The sequence below is a fragment of the Branchiostoma lanceolatum genome, chromosome 10, assembly GCF_035083965.1.
Source record: "Branchiostoma lanceolatum isolate klBraLanc5 chromosome 10, klBraLanc5.hap2, whole genome shotgun sequence".
NCBI classification, from domain to species: Eukaryota; Metazoa; Chordata; class Leptocardii; order Amphioxiformes; family Branchiostomatidae; genus Branchiostoma; species Branchiostoma lanceolatum.
The window spans coordinates 19619710-19637754 of record NC_089731.1 but is presented as its reverse complement, the minus strand read 5'-3'; the positions used below and the strand labels follow the sequence as shown (position 1 = coordinate 19637754).

Genomic DNA, 18045 nt, shown 5'->3' with positions numbered 1-18045 from the left:
TGATCATCTTCTCTACCCGAATAACACAAGTTGTTCAAAGTATGAAGGTCTTACCATAGCAAAGAAGGCTATTGTAGCATTTCCTCATAGAATATATAAATGAGGCTCTCATTTACAAGATTTATGTCTTACAATGTCCACATTTACTTAACTTCTAAATGCTGCAAGAATGAAATCCGCATCATTTACCACTATGGAATTATAGCATTTTGCAATTAATTATGCAAATTAGGTATTCATTTGCACTATTGATATCTATCGATATTCCTCTCTTTATCAATTACATATGCCACGTGTTTTAGAGTCCTATAATGGGATGCAGTGGATTTGTAAACTTTCCTCATTTATTATGCAAAGTAGCCCCTGATTTGCATAATTAGCATGCGATTTTACATACTAAATATGATGACGATCTTTCTTTCTTGGGTTATTCTCTTTCAAAGTTTACCCTCCCTCCGTGTCCCGAGAGCTATCTACAACTCAAAAATCATGACCATAGCATATGTTCAGAACACGAGATATCAAAACAGGAAGTTCCGCTGGAGTACCATAGTAAGCCACTAGGGGGGGCCAAAATCTGATCATTTTGAGGTCTCAAGAAGACCTACCAAGTATCAAGAAAATCCATCCAGGCATTCTTGAGTTATTGTGTACACAGAAGAAAGAACACACACACGAACGCTAAGGAAAACATAACGTTCTCGGCGAAGGTATACGGTGTAAGACTACCTCTCTCTACGCCTCACTCAGGCTCGACCCTGCTGGACCGCCGCGGCTGGGCCAACCTTGATGCACAGGTCAAAGTAAAAACGTCCACCATTGGCATTTCCAGAAAAGTAACACTTTATTACAGTCACTCCGAAAACCATCCAAACTAATCTAAGTTTTGGGAGTGATTTGTCATGATCTTCACATCATCCACACGATTTCAGTCACTTGTCTTCGTGAAATGTGCTCAAGGAAAATTATAATTGACCTTCTGCTAATACCGAAGGACAAACATATTGTCAAGCGAAGGAAAGATAATCATCAAGTCATTTTAAACGCGACCATTTGGGCCGGAGGCAAACTCTTAATTAGACTTCAGGGGAAATTTCCCTACTTCTCTTGTTTTCTTTACAACCACCACTCGTAATCACAGAAGGCCGTCTCACCAACCATCATCCTTTGCAAAACGCACCTGCTCTTTGCCTTCTTTTTCGATGTGTTGCTGTGAGTCCTTTGCAGCAACAGATGCCAAAACTCGTACCCTCATTTTCTTTCTTTTTTTTGTGTGTATTTTCATGTTGACTATTCTATATTTAAAAACACGCATGCTGAAATTTTGTTTCTTTAATCACAGCTATAAACTTGTGACGCCAAAGTTGCTGGAAGAAAATGCTTCAAACTGTTGCACACATTCCATGCACACGATTAAACTTCACTGTTAAGATTGTTGGTGCGTTTAAATCATATTTCCTTATTTTGGTTGGATGTCGTTGCTTTAGAATTCTATTTTCCTTCGCTTGATTTCCTGGTAAGTGACCACTATTACGCGGAAATCAAGGTCGGGCACTATTTTGTTTTTATTTCGATGACTTGAACTTACTGAACTACTACCGGACAAATACAAATATGCGACAACAGGCGACCTACACAAGAAGCAGACAACCGAACACTACTACTACTTCTACTGCACAATTACTTACAGGAGGCAGTTTATACACTTTTGTTTTGATACTTTTCGTGTTTTTGTCTTTTCCATTTGTCTGAGATTGTGTGAAGCGGCGCCATTGATACTACGTTGTCTGTCACAGTAAAACATGTCTAGTTCTGAATCTTCCGTGCCGTATACTGCTGGGGTGGAGGTACTACAAGAGCGTTGCTGACTTGTAGCTCTCTCGTCTTACTGCAGACCTTCAAGTGGTCACACCTAGGAGAGAAGAACAAAAGGCTCAGTCAGAAACCGACAAAGTATTGGTTTAGTATTGTATCGTCATTCTTAGAACAGTCAGTGTATCCGCTGACGAATTTGGTGTCATCATTCTTCAGCTAGTTACCTCCATTAAAATTTTGCATAATTCCTTTGTGGTAAATGGTGGCAATTACATAACTGCACCATGTGTAAGTTAGTTGAAGGAGTATATGACTATACCAGACCAGACGTGGACAAAACCCCTGAAATCTTCGTCCGCGAAGACAAGCCAGAGAGAGAGATATGGCTATGTATAGATTAGGTAAATATACACGTCATTTGCATAATTTATGAGGAAATGTTAAACATGGTATTCTGCCTGAATAAAGGACTTTCACACATACAATATATGCAATTTTGGTAGAAAAGACCATCATTTGAAATAGATTATGATAATAAGGTATGAGGTCTTTTAAGTCTTGATATATACATGTAGTCAAGTCATCGGTACAATATAGGTAGAATCGAGGCCAGTCAAACCTTATTCTGCTGCTGGTTCCCCTTCGCCCTCAAACTTAGACTTCCTCGAGTCTCCCGCCTTCTCGATGTTCTCACGCCAGTCCTCCGCCTTGGCGATGGGCTTGGGCTCCTTTTTCACAGCCTACGATGACATAGAAGTAGAGTGTGGACTTAAGAAATCTTTATTTATGTATATAGTACAGTTTGAATCGTTTTCTTTTTAAGCTGTGATTATAGAAGCAAAATTTTAGCAAGCGTGTTTTTAAAAGTAGACTAAAGAAAACGAGGTACGTGTTTTGGCATCCGTTGCTTCAAAGGAATATATATGTATATGTAGTGTGTGTGTGTGTGTGTGTGTGTGTGTGCGCGCGTGTGTGTGCGTTGCATTCATATAAGGAACCAGGATGTATAAACCAGCGATATGGCGTTGATATAGTCGCCTGTATTTCATATCTTTCTACCGTTATCCTGCGACATCATTTTGAGCGTATCTTGAGTTATGAGTGGTAAGAACTCCTGTTCGTTGCCGTAGCATGGCCTTTTTACCTTCAGGTTTCCGCGGAAGTCCATGGAGCACTTGTGCTTGGAGCCCAACAAAGCTTTCAGCATCTTATCGGCAGACAAGCGCACCCGCTTGAGCTGGGGCTTCTTGCTGTAAAGATACGGTGATGTTACATGTGTCAAGGGTTAAGAATTGTCCTGTTCCTTTTGTGACGGTCCAAAATACACATCAGGTGTGTCATAGATATCACTGACAATCAACGACACCTTTCACGAGTTGACGATACAGGCAGGGTCGCCGATGAATAGCTGTCTGTTTGTGTATAAAAGGATTTCTTGTCGCATATATTTAGAACAGTAGGTACGTTTTTAAAGAGAAGACTGACTGAGATGTATGTCCCAACGTTTATTCATCAATTGTCCGTATATAATGGTAAGCTAAGATTTTACAAAAGTGTCAAATCTGAATACTCGATGGAACATTATATACATCACCATGGGTTTGATAAACGATCCTCAATATGTAAGATAAGAATTAGCACACATCCACTAGAGACAGAAAGGGGCCGCTACATCTATACCTATCTAAGAGAGATTATGCAAATATTGCTCAATGAATGCAGTGGAAAATGATATACAATTTTGTCAGTCGGTGTATTCACTACGAGACCGATAGAAAAAAGAGTATTTCAAACATTTATCACAATTTCCCCGAGCTTTCACCATTTAGAAGATTACCAAAAGACCACGTTTCTACTAAAACCACAAAATAATGCATTCATTATGCAGAACTCTCAAAGGAGAAGTCAAAACCCACAAAAGTAAACGTAGTAACTTAACTTTAAGTAAATTTACTTTTACTTTGAGAACGGTACATGCACTAAGCCTTTGGGCAAGATTTTGCAAATACATAAAATCATTTGAAGTGAAAGGTTTCCATCATCATTAAAGTGTATATAAAGAAAGACCGATTGCTTTTTCATTTAAAAACCAAAACCTGTTGATTCTCTATAGACATGATTTTCATGGTGTGAGCTAACTTGCGATAAAAGTGAACATTGAATACTTACAACTTGCCAGTAAGGGAATACATCCTCTGGGTCAGGTCAGCGAGCTGGGGACACGGGAAACAGACAGTCATTATGCATCTGATGTACAAGTACGGCTACGTCAGGACGCTTACTGCTTAATTCAGGATATTCTCTTTCGTTCAGGCGATGTGTTCTACCACGCCCAGAGATGAGCGCCGTGTGCTGCCAGGATCCAGGCATTGTAATATCGATCTCTTAATATTTCCCTGTGTAAAAGCCACATGATGGTAACTTTCTAACTATTTTGGCAGCAACAACTAACACAATAAAACGTATTCATACTTCCGCTTCGTGCAGATATACAATGCTGTCGGGGGGGGGGGCGACGACGGGAATCTGGTAGAAAATCACAAAACGTTGGACGGGCTTTATGTGAACGACTTTTGGACAATTTGGTCACCATACCCTGAGACTTGACTGTTAACAGATGCTTTCTCGGCATCGTCCCGGCTATCATTGTGCGTGAAGACGATGGGTTCTGACACGGACATTAATGAACACAGCCTGTGCCCGCATCATTGACAATTCCTCCCATGCAGCTTACATGTTAGAGAATACAATATCTCAATAAGATCACAAAAATCACAAACTGCCGCGATAAACCGTCATCACCCTACATCTTTCAAAAACAAACACCTTTATAGCCAATGTGGACAACATTCTAGCTTTATACTAGTTGACTTTTCGTTCTTATCAATGATAGATATAAAGTGAATAACGGACCAGGATTACAATCCTTATTTGTACTATAACGATGTGAAGGTCCCTGTGAAGCTGTTCTGTCAGCAGCTCACCTCCTTGTCGTTGATCTCGACCTTCTGCTCCACGTCGTACTTCTCCTCCTCGGCCTTCGTGATCTGAGCGTGCAGCCTGCGGCACAGCTCCTCCAACTCGTCATGACCCAGGCCGGACGTGCTGACGGGCTGTCAATCAATCAATCAATCAATCAATAAATCAACCAATCAACCAATCAACCAACCAACCAACCAACCAACCAATCAACCAATCAATCAATCAACCAATCAATCAACCAAACAACCAATCAATCAATCAATCAATCAATCCATTATATAGCAATAAATCAATCAATCAGTTAATATCTAAACATGCATGACTTTAACATTCAAAGAAGCAGTCACGCTATAAGAGGCTACATTTTCGTTCATTCTTTCGTTTATTTTCGTCCAACTATAAAACGTTTCCTCTTGTTTCCTCTTAAGTCAAGTGAAGTCAGGTATACTTACTGGGACCTTGTCCGCCAGGTATTGCCTCTTCGCCTCGGCTTTAGCCTCGAGCTCCACGCGAGCCTCGGCTACAGCCTTCTTCATCATCTTAGTCTGGAGGTCAGAAAACAGAAATGATCATTACTGATGTCTTTTCCATTATCATATCACTCAGGTATTCACCAAATCTTCGCCCTTATTTCTGACTCTATGTGACAAAATAAGATAAATCATTTCAACACAAGTCAAATTTAAACTGGATGGAAGAACATAGCATTCTTGACACTGTAAGTGGAACTGCCCACAAGATGAAGTTGACCAATCAGAAGAAAATATAAACATAACGTTGACCAATCAGAAGGAAACCTAGCAGGGAGGAATGATTATGAATAGAGTAGAGAAGATTTCAAAATGATTTGACATGCCAAGATGTTACAAAATAGTGTCTGTGGAAAATTTGGTTTCAAAATGAAATCTGCAATTTTCTTATGTACCAAAAGGACAATTGTATTTACATGTATAGTATTAATCTAAAGGATCTATGCGTCATATAGGAATTCATATCTCTTATATGGGTTAGTTTTGATAGGCTATATGATAACAACGTTAATGACCCACCTATTCCTCGGTGTATATTGTGTCATAAGGCCTGGTCATTTGCATGCTATAACCACCGCCGTGAGCAACGTGAACGAGGTGATTTTTTTCGGTGGTTATAGCAAATGACTAGGCGTTATGATACCATAAACACCTCGGGGTCGGTCATTAACCCCATGTTTGTTAACAAGCCTGACAATGATTGTGTCACGTGACCACAAGGCTATTATTTGCTGTTTCATTAATCACCGGCTTCGTTAACTAACAATGCTAATTCTACTTAACTAAAGAACGCTCGATGTGACAAGGTGATCTTCTATATAATGACAGCTTGCACAGCTTACACATCGGACGGGACGGGACGGGACGGGAGACTTACCAGGATTTGCTGCTTCCGCTCACGCGTGAGCAGCTTCTGCTTCTCTTCTCCCTGTTGAGAGAAAAAGTGCAGACAATTATCATTACCACAGCGTGGCTGTCGCAGTCACGACGTCGCAATTCTTTCTAATACCATTAGTGAGCAGGCACTGCTATCGTCTTTCAGGCATGTTTGACAGGACTGGGAGTTGACAGGATTTGCAGTGTGTGGTTTCCGCTCTTTTGCGTCTTTTCGAATTTCTCTCGACGTCCTTCGTGGCAAGAAAAAGAACACCCAAGAAAGTTTTCACCAGAGCTACAGCAAATGTGCTGAAATCAAACTTCTGCTTAGCGATTACTAACTACGAGCTGACAGATCAGTGGTTAATTGTTTAGGATGGTTTATACAACAATGGGCATTTTCTAAATAGAGGGTCACTAGGATCATCCCAGTAAAATAACTTTGTATAACTGACGTTGCGATGTGTAATAGCATGCCAGGCAAGTACAACAAAATAGACATTCTCGTACAGGGTCTTCCATGCGAATGTTACATTTCTTTTCCTGTTGTTGTGTCTGTTTCATGACGTCATATACTTGGCAACTTTGTTATTGACTTTGAAGCTATATTGTGAGTTTCCAGCTCCCATGCCAGCCACTTTCATAGAATATCTAGTACAATGCGAACATTGGCATCCAAAACAGGGTGATAAACACGATACCTAAGAGAGGTCATAACCACTATGGTATCCAGTTTCACTATAGCTACAATCCAGAAATGCACAGGATCGTTTGCGGCCGTGTTCTCTTAGCTAGCCGTAGGTTTCTGCTGTATGGTGAATTCTAATTTTGCATAGAAAGTGGCGGCGACTTTGCACTGTGACTTGAAGTCGCCATTTTCAAGAGTCGTGCTGGGGTCAAACATGCCACTATTTATATCCCAAATATGTGCACAGCGAGTAGGCCGGGTGACCATGGACTGTTCCCAACCACATATCAAATATCAACAGACCCGCCAAATAGGCTAATTTTGTTTGCGATACAAGAGAGAAAGATATATATGTATTACCGAGCCAAATCATTTCATTTTACTTCTGAATCTTAGGTCTCAAATCGAGATTTGTGATTCGGGCAAAGCGACAAACGGATAGCAATGCAGGGCTAATGTAGTAGACCGGAGATGACATGGTGATAAATTATTTCTATTCGGAACATCGACTTAATGATTGACATTACTTCATTGCTGCTCTGTTATCTTCTAGTAGCCTTGTGCAAACGAAGTTGCTTGATCTCTGTTATACAGTTTGTATCGGGTTTTATTTTGAGCTGTATCAGGCATTTCCTTAACAGCCAGTAGCGCTGTGACATGAGCGCCACGCTGTATATGGGCGTAACTATCCAAAATATGCGTGCAGACAAGGGCAGTCATGGCCCAAAAACATATTAAATGAATTCTTGAATTTTCTATCAACTGAAAGTAGTTATCAAATTTTGCATAAGATTTTTATGAACCACTCATGTTTTTCTTAGACGAATCGAGAACCGTGACAACATAGATAACTTGGTGCGGCGGGAGCATTCTTCAGTTGAGCACAGCGGAGATGGTTCTTAGTACTCACATTTTATAATCTATTTGACGACAAACATGGAGAAAAAATGCTCAAATCATCTCTCAGAAGATGCGAAATGGAAAGCGCATAATGTGACGGTATATTTACCATGATGGAGGCTTTTTTCCGACTTCCCCTGCGCGTAGAAAAGAAAGAGGACTCAGAAAGGCCGGACCCAGGGACGAAATTCCAGAGGACAGACTGTTAAAATTAGGGTAGCGTGTTATACCCCGGATGAGCGTATATATAGAGCTGTCATCTGAGACTGCGTGGAGCCTTCCACCAATCAGAACGCACGACATTTCCAGTTCAATTGTTCTATATATGAGAGCCGACCAGAGATATAGACAGGAAATAGGCAGTGACAGCCATCCAGGTTTTCACAGGACAGTTGCCGTGGGAAATGCGATTTTTGCAGATTTCTGTGTTTTTCTGGATTAAACTAAGTTGGACAAAAATACGGCTCTGTTTTTGTCCTATGCCTGAAATGCCATTTCTATATGTGGAATCAGGTGACACAGAGGATGTGAAACCAACAAGAGACAAGAAGAAGTATGGAAGGAGGAGACTGGGTCGTGTTATGGGCTTATAGTGTGTAGTGTAAAGGACAGCACATCACTGTGTGTAAAAAAGCTTTATTCAGAGCAACACTATCTCCAGTCTTTGGCACACAACTCTGTATCCACTGTAATTATAAGTCTGTCCGCTGCAGTCACCCATGGCTAAATAAGGGCAAATCGTCATCAGCAAATTCTGGGTAAGTCGGGGCCGCATTCCTCACGCTGTTGAGATAGCGAACGGAGGAAAATAGGCCACTGCGCAACGCGATACGATGCCTGGGGTTGAGCGGGGAAAGCCGACGGGAACTTTGTTTGGTTTGCGTAGATTTTCGCGCTCTCCTGTCCAAACATTTGCTCACTCACGATGAATATCTTCGTCGCCTATCTTACAGGAGCATCGCTATTCGTTTAATACGCTGACGGAAGACAGCTTTCCCGAGAGTACGTTACATTACGGACTCTATATAGGACATATATTAGCAGATTTAATACAAGCCCTTCACCCCACACATGTCGGTTAGTCGTCTCCAGAACAGAACCATTCCAACCACGTCTGCGCAAACTGCGTGCACCATATGCAGTTACTAGAGTTCCACAACCTCATACCCTGGCCAAATGATGTTAATGTTTCTCGTTGATTATGCAAATCAGTGAAGGCCCTCTTTGCGTAATAAGCTCTCAATCCTAACGAAGAAAAATGATCATCAATAAATCATTTCAATTGATCGTCTTTTCCCCCACGTGCCGCTGATGTCGGTGAAACTCACAGCACAACATTGTTTCCTTCCATCGCGTCAAGCAAGCGGCGGGACAAACATAGTGACTTAACTATCGTTTGCTTGTAGACTATTTTGGACAGTTACTGTGCATTTTTGTCTTGTCTATGTTCTTCAAGCATAGCGCTAGAAGGGAAAAGACTGAAGTGGACGATAATGGGTAACCCTAGCAGAATTCTTCATCATATACCTCAGTATAAATACATGCTCGCACCGGCGTTTAACAGGCGAAGAAAAACTTACAGACCATCCATTTTTCTTTTTAGAAGAGCTGATATTTTTGCCCATGGGTTTAACATTTGGCTCTGTCCGCGCGGTTTTAAGATGAATACGTTTTGAATAAATTGGACGAAAATTGGTCACATTACGTTACAGCCCTTCTCATGTGAGACCGGAAATTGCAAATAATCGCAATTTTACTGGTAAAAGAAAGCTAAAATATTAGAAAACTCAATTCTTATTTCTGTTTACTTAGATCTATCACCATCTTCTTAAGACAGCAAAATTACAAAAGCGTGCTAAGTTAGCGTGCACACTGTCCTGCGTAGCTCAAAATCGGAAGGTACATAAACGAAAACGTCTCACAGCGTTTGCCGCTTGTAACACGGAGCGTGAAGGGCTAATGAACAGCATGAATGTATTTCTTATTCAAGTATGTTTTTTAGATGAATGTCTTCAAAATTCGGTCTACGCTTTACCAATAATTTATGGATTATATTTACGTTGCATAAAAGTAACTGCCAACGCTTTACGTAGAATGAAAGCAACCAATTGCGCATTACGGCTAATGTACTGATTAGGAATTACGTTGATTTGGGAATGCTGCCTACGGATTACGAAGACTGGAAAAAGGCCTCATTAGGCTTTTACGAAAAAGGCATACAGGCCCTCTTTAAATCCGACCGAATGTCGAAGTAAAGCCCCTGTCACACTTGTGCGTATAAGCCATTCCGCATTTTGACAACACGCAGTTGTACGCTCAAAATATCGAATTTCTTGAATTATGTGTGGCGCACTTATAGCGTGTTAGTAACGAATTGAGCGTATGAGACACGTATGATTTGCATATGAAGTGCGCAATACTATTATCATCCGCCCCTATTGGCTCCCGAGATCTGTAACATCTATTGCTCTGTGTGCGGTATACCATCCCCCAAACTCGGCTCATGAAGAGGCTTTAGTTGACTTTCTGTCAACATCGATTGACGATATTCGTAGACAATATCCAGATATAGGAGTGGTCGTTCTTGGCGACCTTAACCGACTGGATGTTACTGGCCTTTGCTCGCAGCACTCACTGAAACAACTTGTGAAGATGCCGACACGTGAGAATGCCATCCTCGACCAGATACTGGCCAATGACATCTTGGCCACCTGCTACCAAGAACCAACAACTGATCCCCCCATTGGTGACAGCGACCACAACTGTGTTATCTGGGAGGAAAGACCAACTTCCAAAACTGGTAACGAGACCCATAAGAAACAGGTGCGACCCCTGCGAGAGTCAGACTTGCGAGCCTTTGGATGTTGGATTACTGGCCATGATTGGGAGGAAGTGTACTGTGCAGACAACACCCAGGAGAAGAGCTCAGCGTTCTACACTACTCTGCTCAGTGCGGTCGACAGTTTTTTCCCAGTTAAGACTGTAAGAATCCACAAGCAAGATAAACCCTGGATCAATCCACATTTGAAAACTCTGATCAGAGACCGACAACGGGCCTTTGCGGAGGGAAATCGCCCAAAGTGGAAACATCTTCGGAACAAAATCTCTAAAAACATCCAGTCGTCGAAGAAAGCCTTCTACAGAAACAAAATAGAGCCCCTCAAAACGACAGATCCCAGAAAGTGGTACAATGCCATCAAAGAAATAACCAACTGCAGCAAAGGACAGCTCTGTGTTGAAGTACCTGGCGTACCATCATCATCGCCCAAGGCTGTAGCGAGCGCCATCAATGTCCACTTGGCAGCGGCATCACAGCAGCACGCCCCTTTGCAGCTCCAAGATCTCCCAGCGTACCTGCCTGCCCCAGCCCCTCCACTTTTTGTCTCTTTCTGGGACATGTGGCATAGACTCAAGAAGGTGAAGATCGGAAAGGCCACAGGCAGCGATAATATTTCCCCAAGGATCGTCCGGGAGTTCGCTTTCGAACTGTGCCAACCACTGTGCGATATCATGAACACTTCGCTCTGTGGAGGTGTTGTACCCGACGTTTGGAAGGACGCGGATGTCATCCCGGTCCCTAAGGAGATGCCACCAAGTTTGTCAAAGTTGAGACCTATCTCTTTAACATCAGTGTTTGCCAAGGTGTGTGAAGGCATCATAACTGAGTGGTGTCTCAAGGATATACTTCCCCGTGTAGACCCGCGACAATATGGGTCACTGCGAGGCCGCTCGACTACACACTACTTGACTTTCTGACGCACAAGATTCTGGAAACAGCAGACAAACGTAGCCACCTATCGACGCTAGTCCTTACGGATTTTACACGAGCCTTTGACTCAGGGCACCACACTGCCGTCAACAAACTGATTGAACTTGGAGTCCGCCCATCTGTCATACCTTGGATCATCAGTTTTCTCTCGGAACGACGACAGCGAGTCAGATACCAAGGTGAAGTGTCAGAATGGCAAACACTAACGTGCGGAGTGCCACAGGGTACAAAGCTAGGGCCGTTGGTCTTTCTAGTTCTTGTTAACGACGCGGTACCTGTTGACAACACGACAGCAGATACCTTCAAGTATGTCGACGACTTGTCGTTATTAGAACCACGACATGTTCTTAGAGTGCCCACCATCCAAGATGACATCGACGGCTTAGCCAGATGGACCGATGAAAACCATATGACTTTAAACCCGTCCAAATGTAAAGTGCTTTTGTTCTGTTTCATGAAGCATCCACCACCCCCACCTGTCATCACAGTGGGTCCCACTCAGCTGGAGGTTGTAGAATATGCGCGCATCCTGGGCATCATACTACAGAGCAACCTTAAGTGGACCAAGCACGTCGAGATGATTGTTGGGAAGGGCAGCAAACGTCTCTATATGTTAAGAACATTGTCCAAGCATGGCCTTACTACCGATGACCTTGTACTTGTTTATATCGGCTTCGTGCGTCCGGTATTAGAATATGCATGCCAAGTGTGGCATCCGGGACTGACTGTGGCTGAATCTAAGTCAATTGAGACAGTGCAGAAGAGGGCGTGTAAGATCATCTTGAGACAGAACTACACCTGCTACAGCTCAGCCCTGACAGAACTCTCCCTTACACCACTGGCCCAAAGACGACTAGAACTATGCAGAAGTTATGCTCGCTCCCTACTGAGATCCCCGATCTTCAGAGACTGCCTCCCACCGTGCCGCGAGGCGATTTCCGGCAGAAAGACTCGGTCGTGTAACCGGCTACAGACTTTTAAAGCAAATACCGCCAGATTCACTAAGAGCCCCATTTACTACATAGTAACTCTGCTAAACAGCACTGACTAGTAAGAGAATATGACATTAAGATTTTAAATCCGAAGAAATTTGTAATTGTTATGGTAACAATGAAATGTATTGTAAATTTGATTATTGATATTGTGAACTGTATTGTAAATTTGATTATTGATATTGTGAACAAGCCTGTTAATTCAGCCTCAGGGCTGCCATGAAGCCTGTACCTGTTTGTCTACTGAATAAACCTGTCATCATCATCATCATCATCATCATCATTATCATCATATTATCCTTGTAGCGAATAGCTGCGTATCAGGTGCGTATGCTGAGCGTATTCCGGACGCACACAACGTCAGCCGACCGCATGCCTGACGCACTCCCGACTAATGCCAATCGAATTATGAGCATATTTGGTTGCATTGATATTAGTATTTACTTAAACTGTTATGGGAAGACGCCTCCATAACTGTCGACAAGTAAGACCTTTTGTATACGTGAAACAGGGACTCCAATTTTACTTTTGGAACACTCCATGACATTTATTTACCCTGTGAATTTGGTTGCGTTGATAAACTGTTATTATAAGACGCCTCCACAAGTAACGACAGGTAGAACTTTTATGTGTATGTAACAGAGACACATTTGTGTGGGCCATTTCAATGATTATTTAAATCAAAACTTATGTATACTTTGCTGGTTGTGTTTGTTTTCTCTCTGCCCTTAACTAAATTGAATACCCGACCCGACCAATGAAATACCAAATCTGGAATGTACTCCGGATCATCTTCGTCGAGTACGCCATGTGTACGATATCCGTAAGTTATCTGTGCGTTTGGCATACGTTACTGATACGTACAATGCGCTGCCCAATAGCAGGACGAACGGCACTAATTCGTGACGTATATTCTTATTCGCTAGACGTTCGATCATCGTGCGTTGTATCTGCGCTGCAAAGTACGCGATGTGGTCGCTGCGCAGAGATTGTGTCGCAAGAGAAGCGTATTACCGCGTTTGGAGCGCAAACACAAAGCGCGATCGTGCCTTACTCGACCGATGTCGGACGTGTGAACTGCGTTCTTATAACGTCTGAGCTGCGTAACAGCGTTCGCACGAAAGTTTTCGGTAGTTTCAAAAATATCAGGCGTACTGGGCCGTACCTTGCGTGTGCCTGCGTACCTAAAACTTTCACAAAACCATTGAAAAACGCATTAGGTGCGTATTGTGCGCACGCTGGCGTATGACAAAAATGTTGATACGCAACTCACACGGACATGTTATACGCACAAATGTGACAGGGCCCTAAGGCCATGTTGATTCGATTATATGGTTGACATCTGCGCGCGCATCAATTTTCATCCGTTTCAACAAAAACGTTTCCGACCATACTGTAAATCGTGCAGAGCAGCTGCAGAAAAAATAAATACGCCACAAATTGCAAAAATATATAAAAGAAGTTAATGCCAAAGTTAATTCCAAAGTCAAAGAAAAGGATGTGAAAGAACAAAAACGAAAAATCTATTGTTTGGTATACCATATATGTGTGTTTAGCTACTTGTTGAACCCTCTGACCACTTAGATTTTGTAATGAAGGCATTGTTGTTTTGCCAAAGTTTCGTTTTCGCACGCTCGCATCATAATCGAATCAACATGGATCGATCCCCGAAAAGTGAAACCAAAATCATAGGTTATCTCCTTAGGCCATGCGGATTTGATTACGTGGATGATATCACGACGTACGACATTCGCCTAGGACACTTTTCGGTACACACACAACGACTGCGAATCCCGCCGCGCGCCGGCGCAAGCCGCACTGCCGTGAACCCTGGTGACCCGCGACGCGGAAATGAGCTGCCTGCCACACTTTCTACACGAGGCTGGGCCGTGCCGTGTCGCAGACTGCCCCGATGTGTCGTACGTCAACCCTGGAGGCGCCACAAGAAAACGCCGATGCGCGTCGCAAGGCCTGTTTACACGGATAAAACAATTTGTCCTGCGACACGCACTGCGCGACAAGTGTCGAAGGACACTCGTCGTAAGTGCCTCGTGTAAACTGGCCCTTAATAGTCTTGGTCATCAGGAATGCTGATTAGTCTTTCTTACAAGATCATACTCTGGGTTAGGTATAAGGAACTAGTGTTAGGATTGACAGGATCATGGATATCTAACATACATTCAAATATATAGTTTATTAGTCTATCCCAAGGATGACAATCAGTCTTTTGTTGTACCATCTTACAATTGCAAGACCATACTCAGGGTCAGGGTTATACAAGGAGTTAGGATAAGGGTTGACAGGATCACGGACATCCGGTCAATTGTGCAAAAAATTGTATCAACAAGAACGAAAAAGCTGCCTTAATTATGAGCTAAGTGGTCAGGATGGTTGAACAAATGACTGAACACACAAAACATGAAATGTTCAATGTGCAAGGAGTAAGTTTATACACAGTCAGTGCGTTTACAACAGAAAAAAGTATTGTCATCATTAGTATCAATTTTCATTTTTTTGTATGTAAATTACGGCATCTATTTGCACATTTTGCATCTTCTTTTTGTATAGTGTAGCAACATAACTCAGGAACCTATGGATGGGTTGTCATGATGGTATGGCTAAGTCAAGTTCTTTCGAAGAAATGGTTACATTTTGTGCCCCTTGTGGCTTCCCTTGGTACTGCAGCAGAACTTCCGGATATCTCGTGTTCTATACCGGCTATGGTCATTATTTGTGGACGTTAGATAGCTCTTGTGGTTTGGAAAAAGTGACTTAAGTTTGCACCCTCTAGCAGCTTTCTTAAGAACTGCAGGGGGCGTTTTGTGTTCAGACTTTGCAACAGAATAAGTCAGGAAGGGATGAATGAATTTGTAAGACCACAAAGCATCATTCCGGCTCTATTAGGGGTTTCTGATTACCAAGTGCCCCGGCCTAGTTTACACATGTATTTTTCAAGCACACTCAGAGCACACTCAGTCGAAGTCCGACTCAGCTGAGTCGATTTTAGACTGTGTAAACAAAAATTTAGAGTACTCGAGCACCCTTTCCCCGGACTCGACTTGAGTAATCTCAAAACCATGTCGGCATAAATGCTGTATGATGTGGCACATACGATAGTTGTTTTCATGCGCCGTGTATCGACCTATCAATAGAGGACCATGATTATTTGTCAAATAGTAGCGATCAGTGGCAAAAAGCCCTTTCGTAGATTTGAGCACGCGTGTGTTAGCTGTTCTCGATTGCATAACAGTGCCCAGTATCAGACCAACCTTACGACAAATAGTATCGATTATCAGATTTTCGCAATTAAAGAAGTGTCTCAAAGTAACAAATCTAAATGTACATTGTAGTACAGAACTTTCCGGGCACGCCGACAGTGCATACAACTATACCGTTTACAGAAAGGACAGAAACAGCCATGGGTGGCTTGGTACGTAGATGATCGACAAAAAGACAAACTGATTTCTGAATTTGATATGGAAAATGTTTGGGTGGAGATGAAACATCCAATACGAAAACCTATTATTATCGGTTCTGATTACCATCCACCAAGTGCACCCACGCATTACTCTGACAGGGTAAACGTTATCTACTGGCTGAGCTTCGAGGTGAATATTCAAGATGAATATGAATATCATTGAATCAGCATGTCCACTGAATCCGAGGAAGTTTTAGAACTACTTCTAGACTTAGATTGTGACGCTCTTTCCAATGCTTCAGTAAGAAAATTGATATTTCAGATAAAGGTTCCGTTTTCACAGTCCTGAGTCGACTCCGCTGGCTCGACTCGGAGTCGACTCCGTGCAAGTCGACCCCGAACGCGACTACAAACTGAGTTGCATGTAAATCGTGCCATACTGATGATTGAGTGCTGGACTGTTTTTTTCTGAATACTGAACAACAGTGCAACACGAGTTCGGAGACCACACACCTCCATGAAATATCTAGTGCTTTTTCACTAATCTCTTGTTTTATGTGTTATTCATTTAAAAACACAGACAAAATGTTGAAATGTATCGCTATTATCTGATGAAAATGGTCTTTTCCGTGCTTTGGCCTGTGAAGAATGTCCTCTAAGTACATTTTATGGATGGTACCCTCTCCAGACTCCAAATCTAATGCGAGAGGGCGAAAAAAGGTACCTGAGTAATGAGGCTGTTGTAACGTGCCTGAGGCACCTCCTCGAACACGGGACCCCGATTGTGCGTCTCTTCCGAAAGACGGTACAGCTCCAACACGGATAATCTTCCCGGAATCGAAGCGGGGTCTCCCAGTTAGCAGCTAATAACCACGAGGCTCAACTGTGAAGCCACTACCAATTGAGCTACAGGAACATCCACAGCCAACAAGTCTTTTATTCCTATATTACTGAAGAAGTGCTAAAAGTGACACTATAATAATGTGGTACACTGGGGTTGAATGAATAAATTAATGAATAAATGGATGCTTTATTGGACAGAAACTTCATAAACATTTTGCAGTCTGTTGACTGAATTGCACATTTTAATAATTGAAAGAATCATACGCCCAAGTGCATAGTGTGTAAAGGATCTTGTGTGGACGTGGAAGAATGGGCACCAGACGACACCGCATCGCATAGGTTGCTAATGTTGTTTGATCCTAGTAAAACGGGAATTCAGTCAAATACCTAGATGCTTAAAAAATGAAGTATGTTCCAGAAAGAGCAAAGTTTACCTTTTCGTTATCTAGACGCAGCCTCCGTATAATGCAAAAAATCTTAGTTTTACATTTACAAACAGACGGTTTGCATCCAGCCTCTTCTCAACATTGCGAAGATCAGCAATTAAAGCTGAATTTATATTGGCAACTGACTTTGGCGCATAAAGAATCACCGTACAATTAGATTTTGGATTATGTAATTCTGTCCGCCTTTTTTTTGTACCGGAATACACCGGAAAACACCGGAATGCTCATAAAGAAGGGTGAATCTACCGAAATACAGAATATTTTGATGAGTAAATATCGTTGAATGCTATATTTTGGTGTAGAATAATGTGTATATATATATATATATATATATATATATATATATATATATATATATATATATATATATATATATATATATATATATATATATATATATATAGCCGTGGGGACAAGGAATCACTAGAAAATGCTGAGCGTTCTTGCCAACCAGCGACGGTTCATCACCATGTCTGTTTAATATGATTACTGATTACAATTTTGTTTAGCTAAAAATACGGTTCTGAAGCGTATTATTAAAGAGGTGCTAAATCATCAGCCAGAAATATGTTCAATAAGGTGTCCCCTAAATGTCTACTAAGTTTCAATGCCAATTTCTTCTTCTTCTTCTTCTTCTTCTTCTTCTTCTTCTTCTTCTTCTTCTTCTTCTTCTTCTTCTTCTTCTTCTTCTTCTTCTTCTTCTTCTTCTTCTTCTTCTTCTTCTTCTTCTTCTTCTTCTTCTTCTTCTTCTTCTTCTTCTTCTTCTTCTTCTTCTTCTTCTTCTTC

The 18045-nt window shown here is 42.0% G+C and overlaps 2 protein-coding genes across 2 annotated transcripts; one reads left to right on the top strand and one right to left on the bottom strand.

Moving 5' to 3' along the window:
* Positions 1 to 1541: 1541 nt before the first annotated feature.
* Positions 1542 to 8046, bottom strand: LOC136443055 (troponin I, fast skeletal muscle-like). The gene is made up of 8 exons (XM_066440118.1): positions 7901 to 8046; positions 6205 to 6255; positions 5250 to 5342; positions 4800 to 4928; positions 3985 to 4028; positions 2960 to 3065; positions 2435 to 2555; positions 1542 to 1912 (listed from the first exon to the last, which is right to left on the bottom strand). Exons 1-7 carry the CDS (start codon positions 7901 to 7903, stop codon positions 2436 to 2438), a joined length of 546 nt encoding a protein of 181 aa, XP_066296215.1. The 5' UTR covers positions 7904 to 8046; the 3' UTR covers positions 1542 to 1912; position 2435.
* A 2397-nt stretch (positions 8047 to 10443) lies between these two features.
* LOC136443038 (uncharacterized) lies at positions 10444 to 12523 on the top strand. Its single transcript, XM_066440089.1, has 3 exons — positions 10444 to 11433; positions 12021 to 12143; positions 12368 to 12523. The coding sequence occupies exons 1-3, from the start codon at positions 10444 to 10446 to the stop codon at positions 12521 to 12523; spliced, it is 1269 nt and encodes a 422-aa protein (XP_066296186.1).
* The last annotated feature ends 5522 nt before the right edge of the window (positions 12524 to 18045 follow it).

Coding starts and splice junctions, on each gene's coding strand:
- LOC136443055 (XM_066440118.1), bottom strand. Junction 4,029..4,799: donor TCGAGATCAACGACAAGGAG/GTGAGCTGCTGA, acceptor CCGTGTCCCCAG/CTCGCTGACCTGACCCAGAG. Junction 2,556..2,959: donor ACTTCCGCGGAAACCTGAAG/GTAAAAAGGCCA, acceptor ATGTCATCGTAG/GCTGTGAAAAAGGAGCCCAA.
- LOC136443038 (XM_066440089.1), top strand. CDS start 10,444: ATGCCGACACGTGAGAATGCCATCCTCGACCAGATACTGGCCAATGAC. Junction 11,434..12,020: donor TAACATCAGTGTTTGCCAAG/GTGTGTGAAGGC, acceptor TGTTTCATGAAG/CATCCACCACCCCCACCTGT. Junction 12,144..12,367: donor CCAAGCACGTCGAGATGATT/GTTGGGAAGGGC, acceptor CACCTGCTACAG/CTCAGCCCTGACAGAACTCT.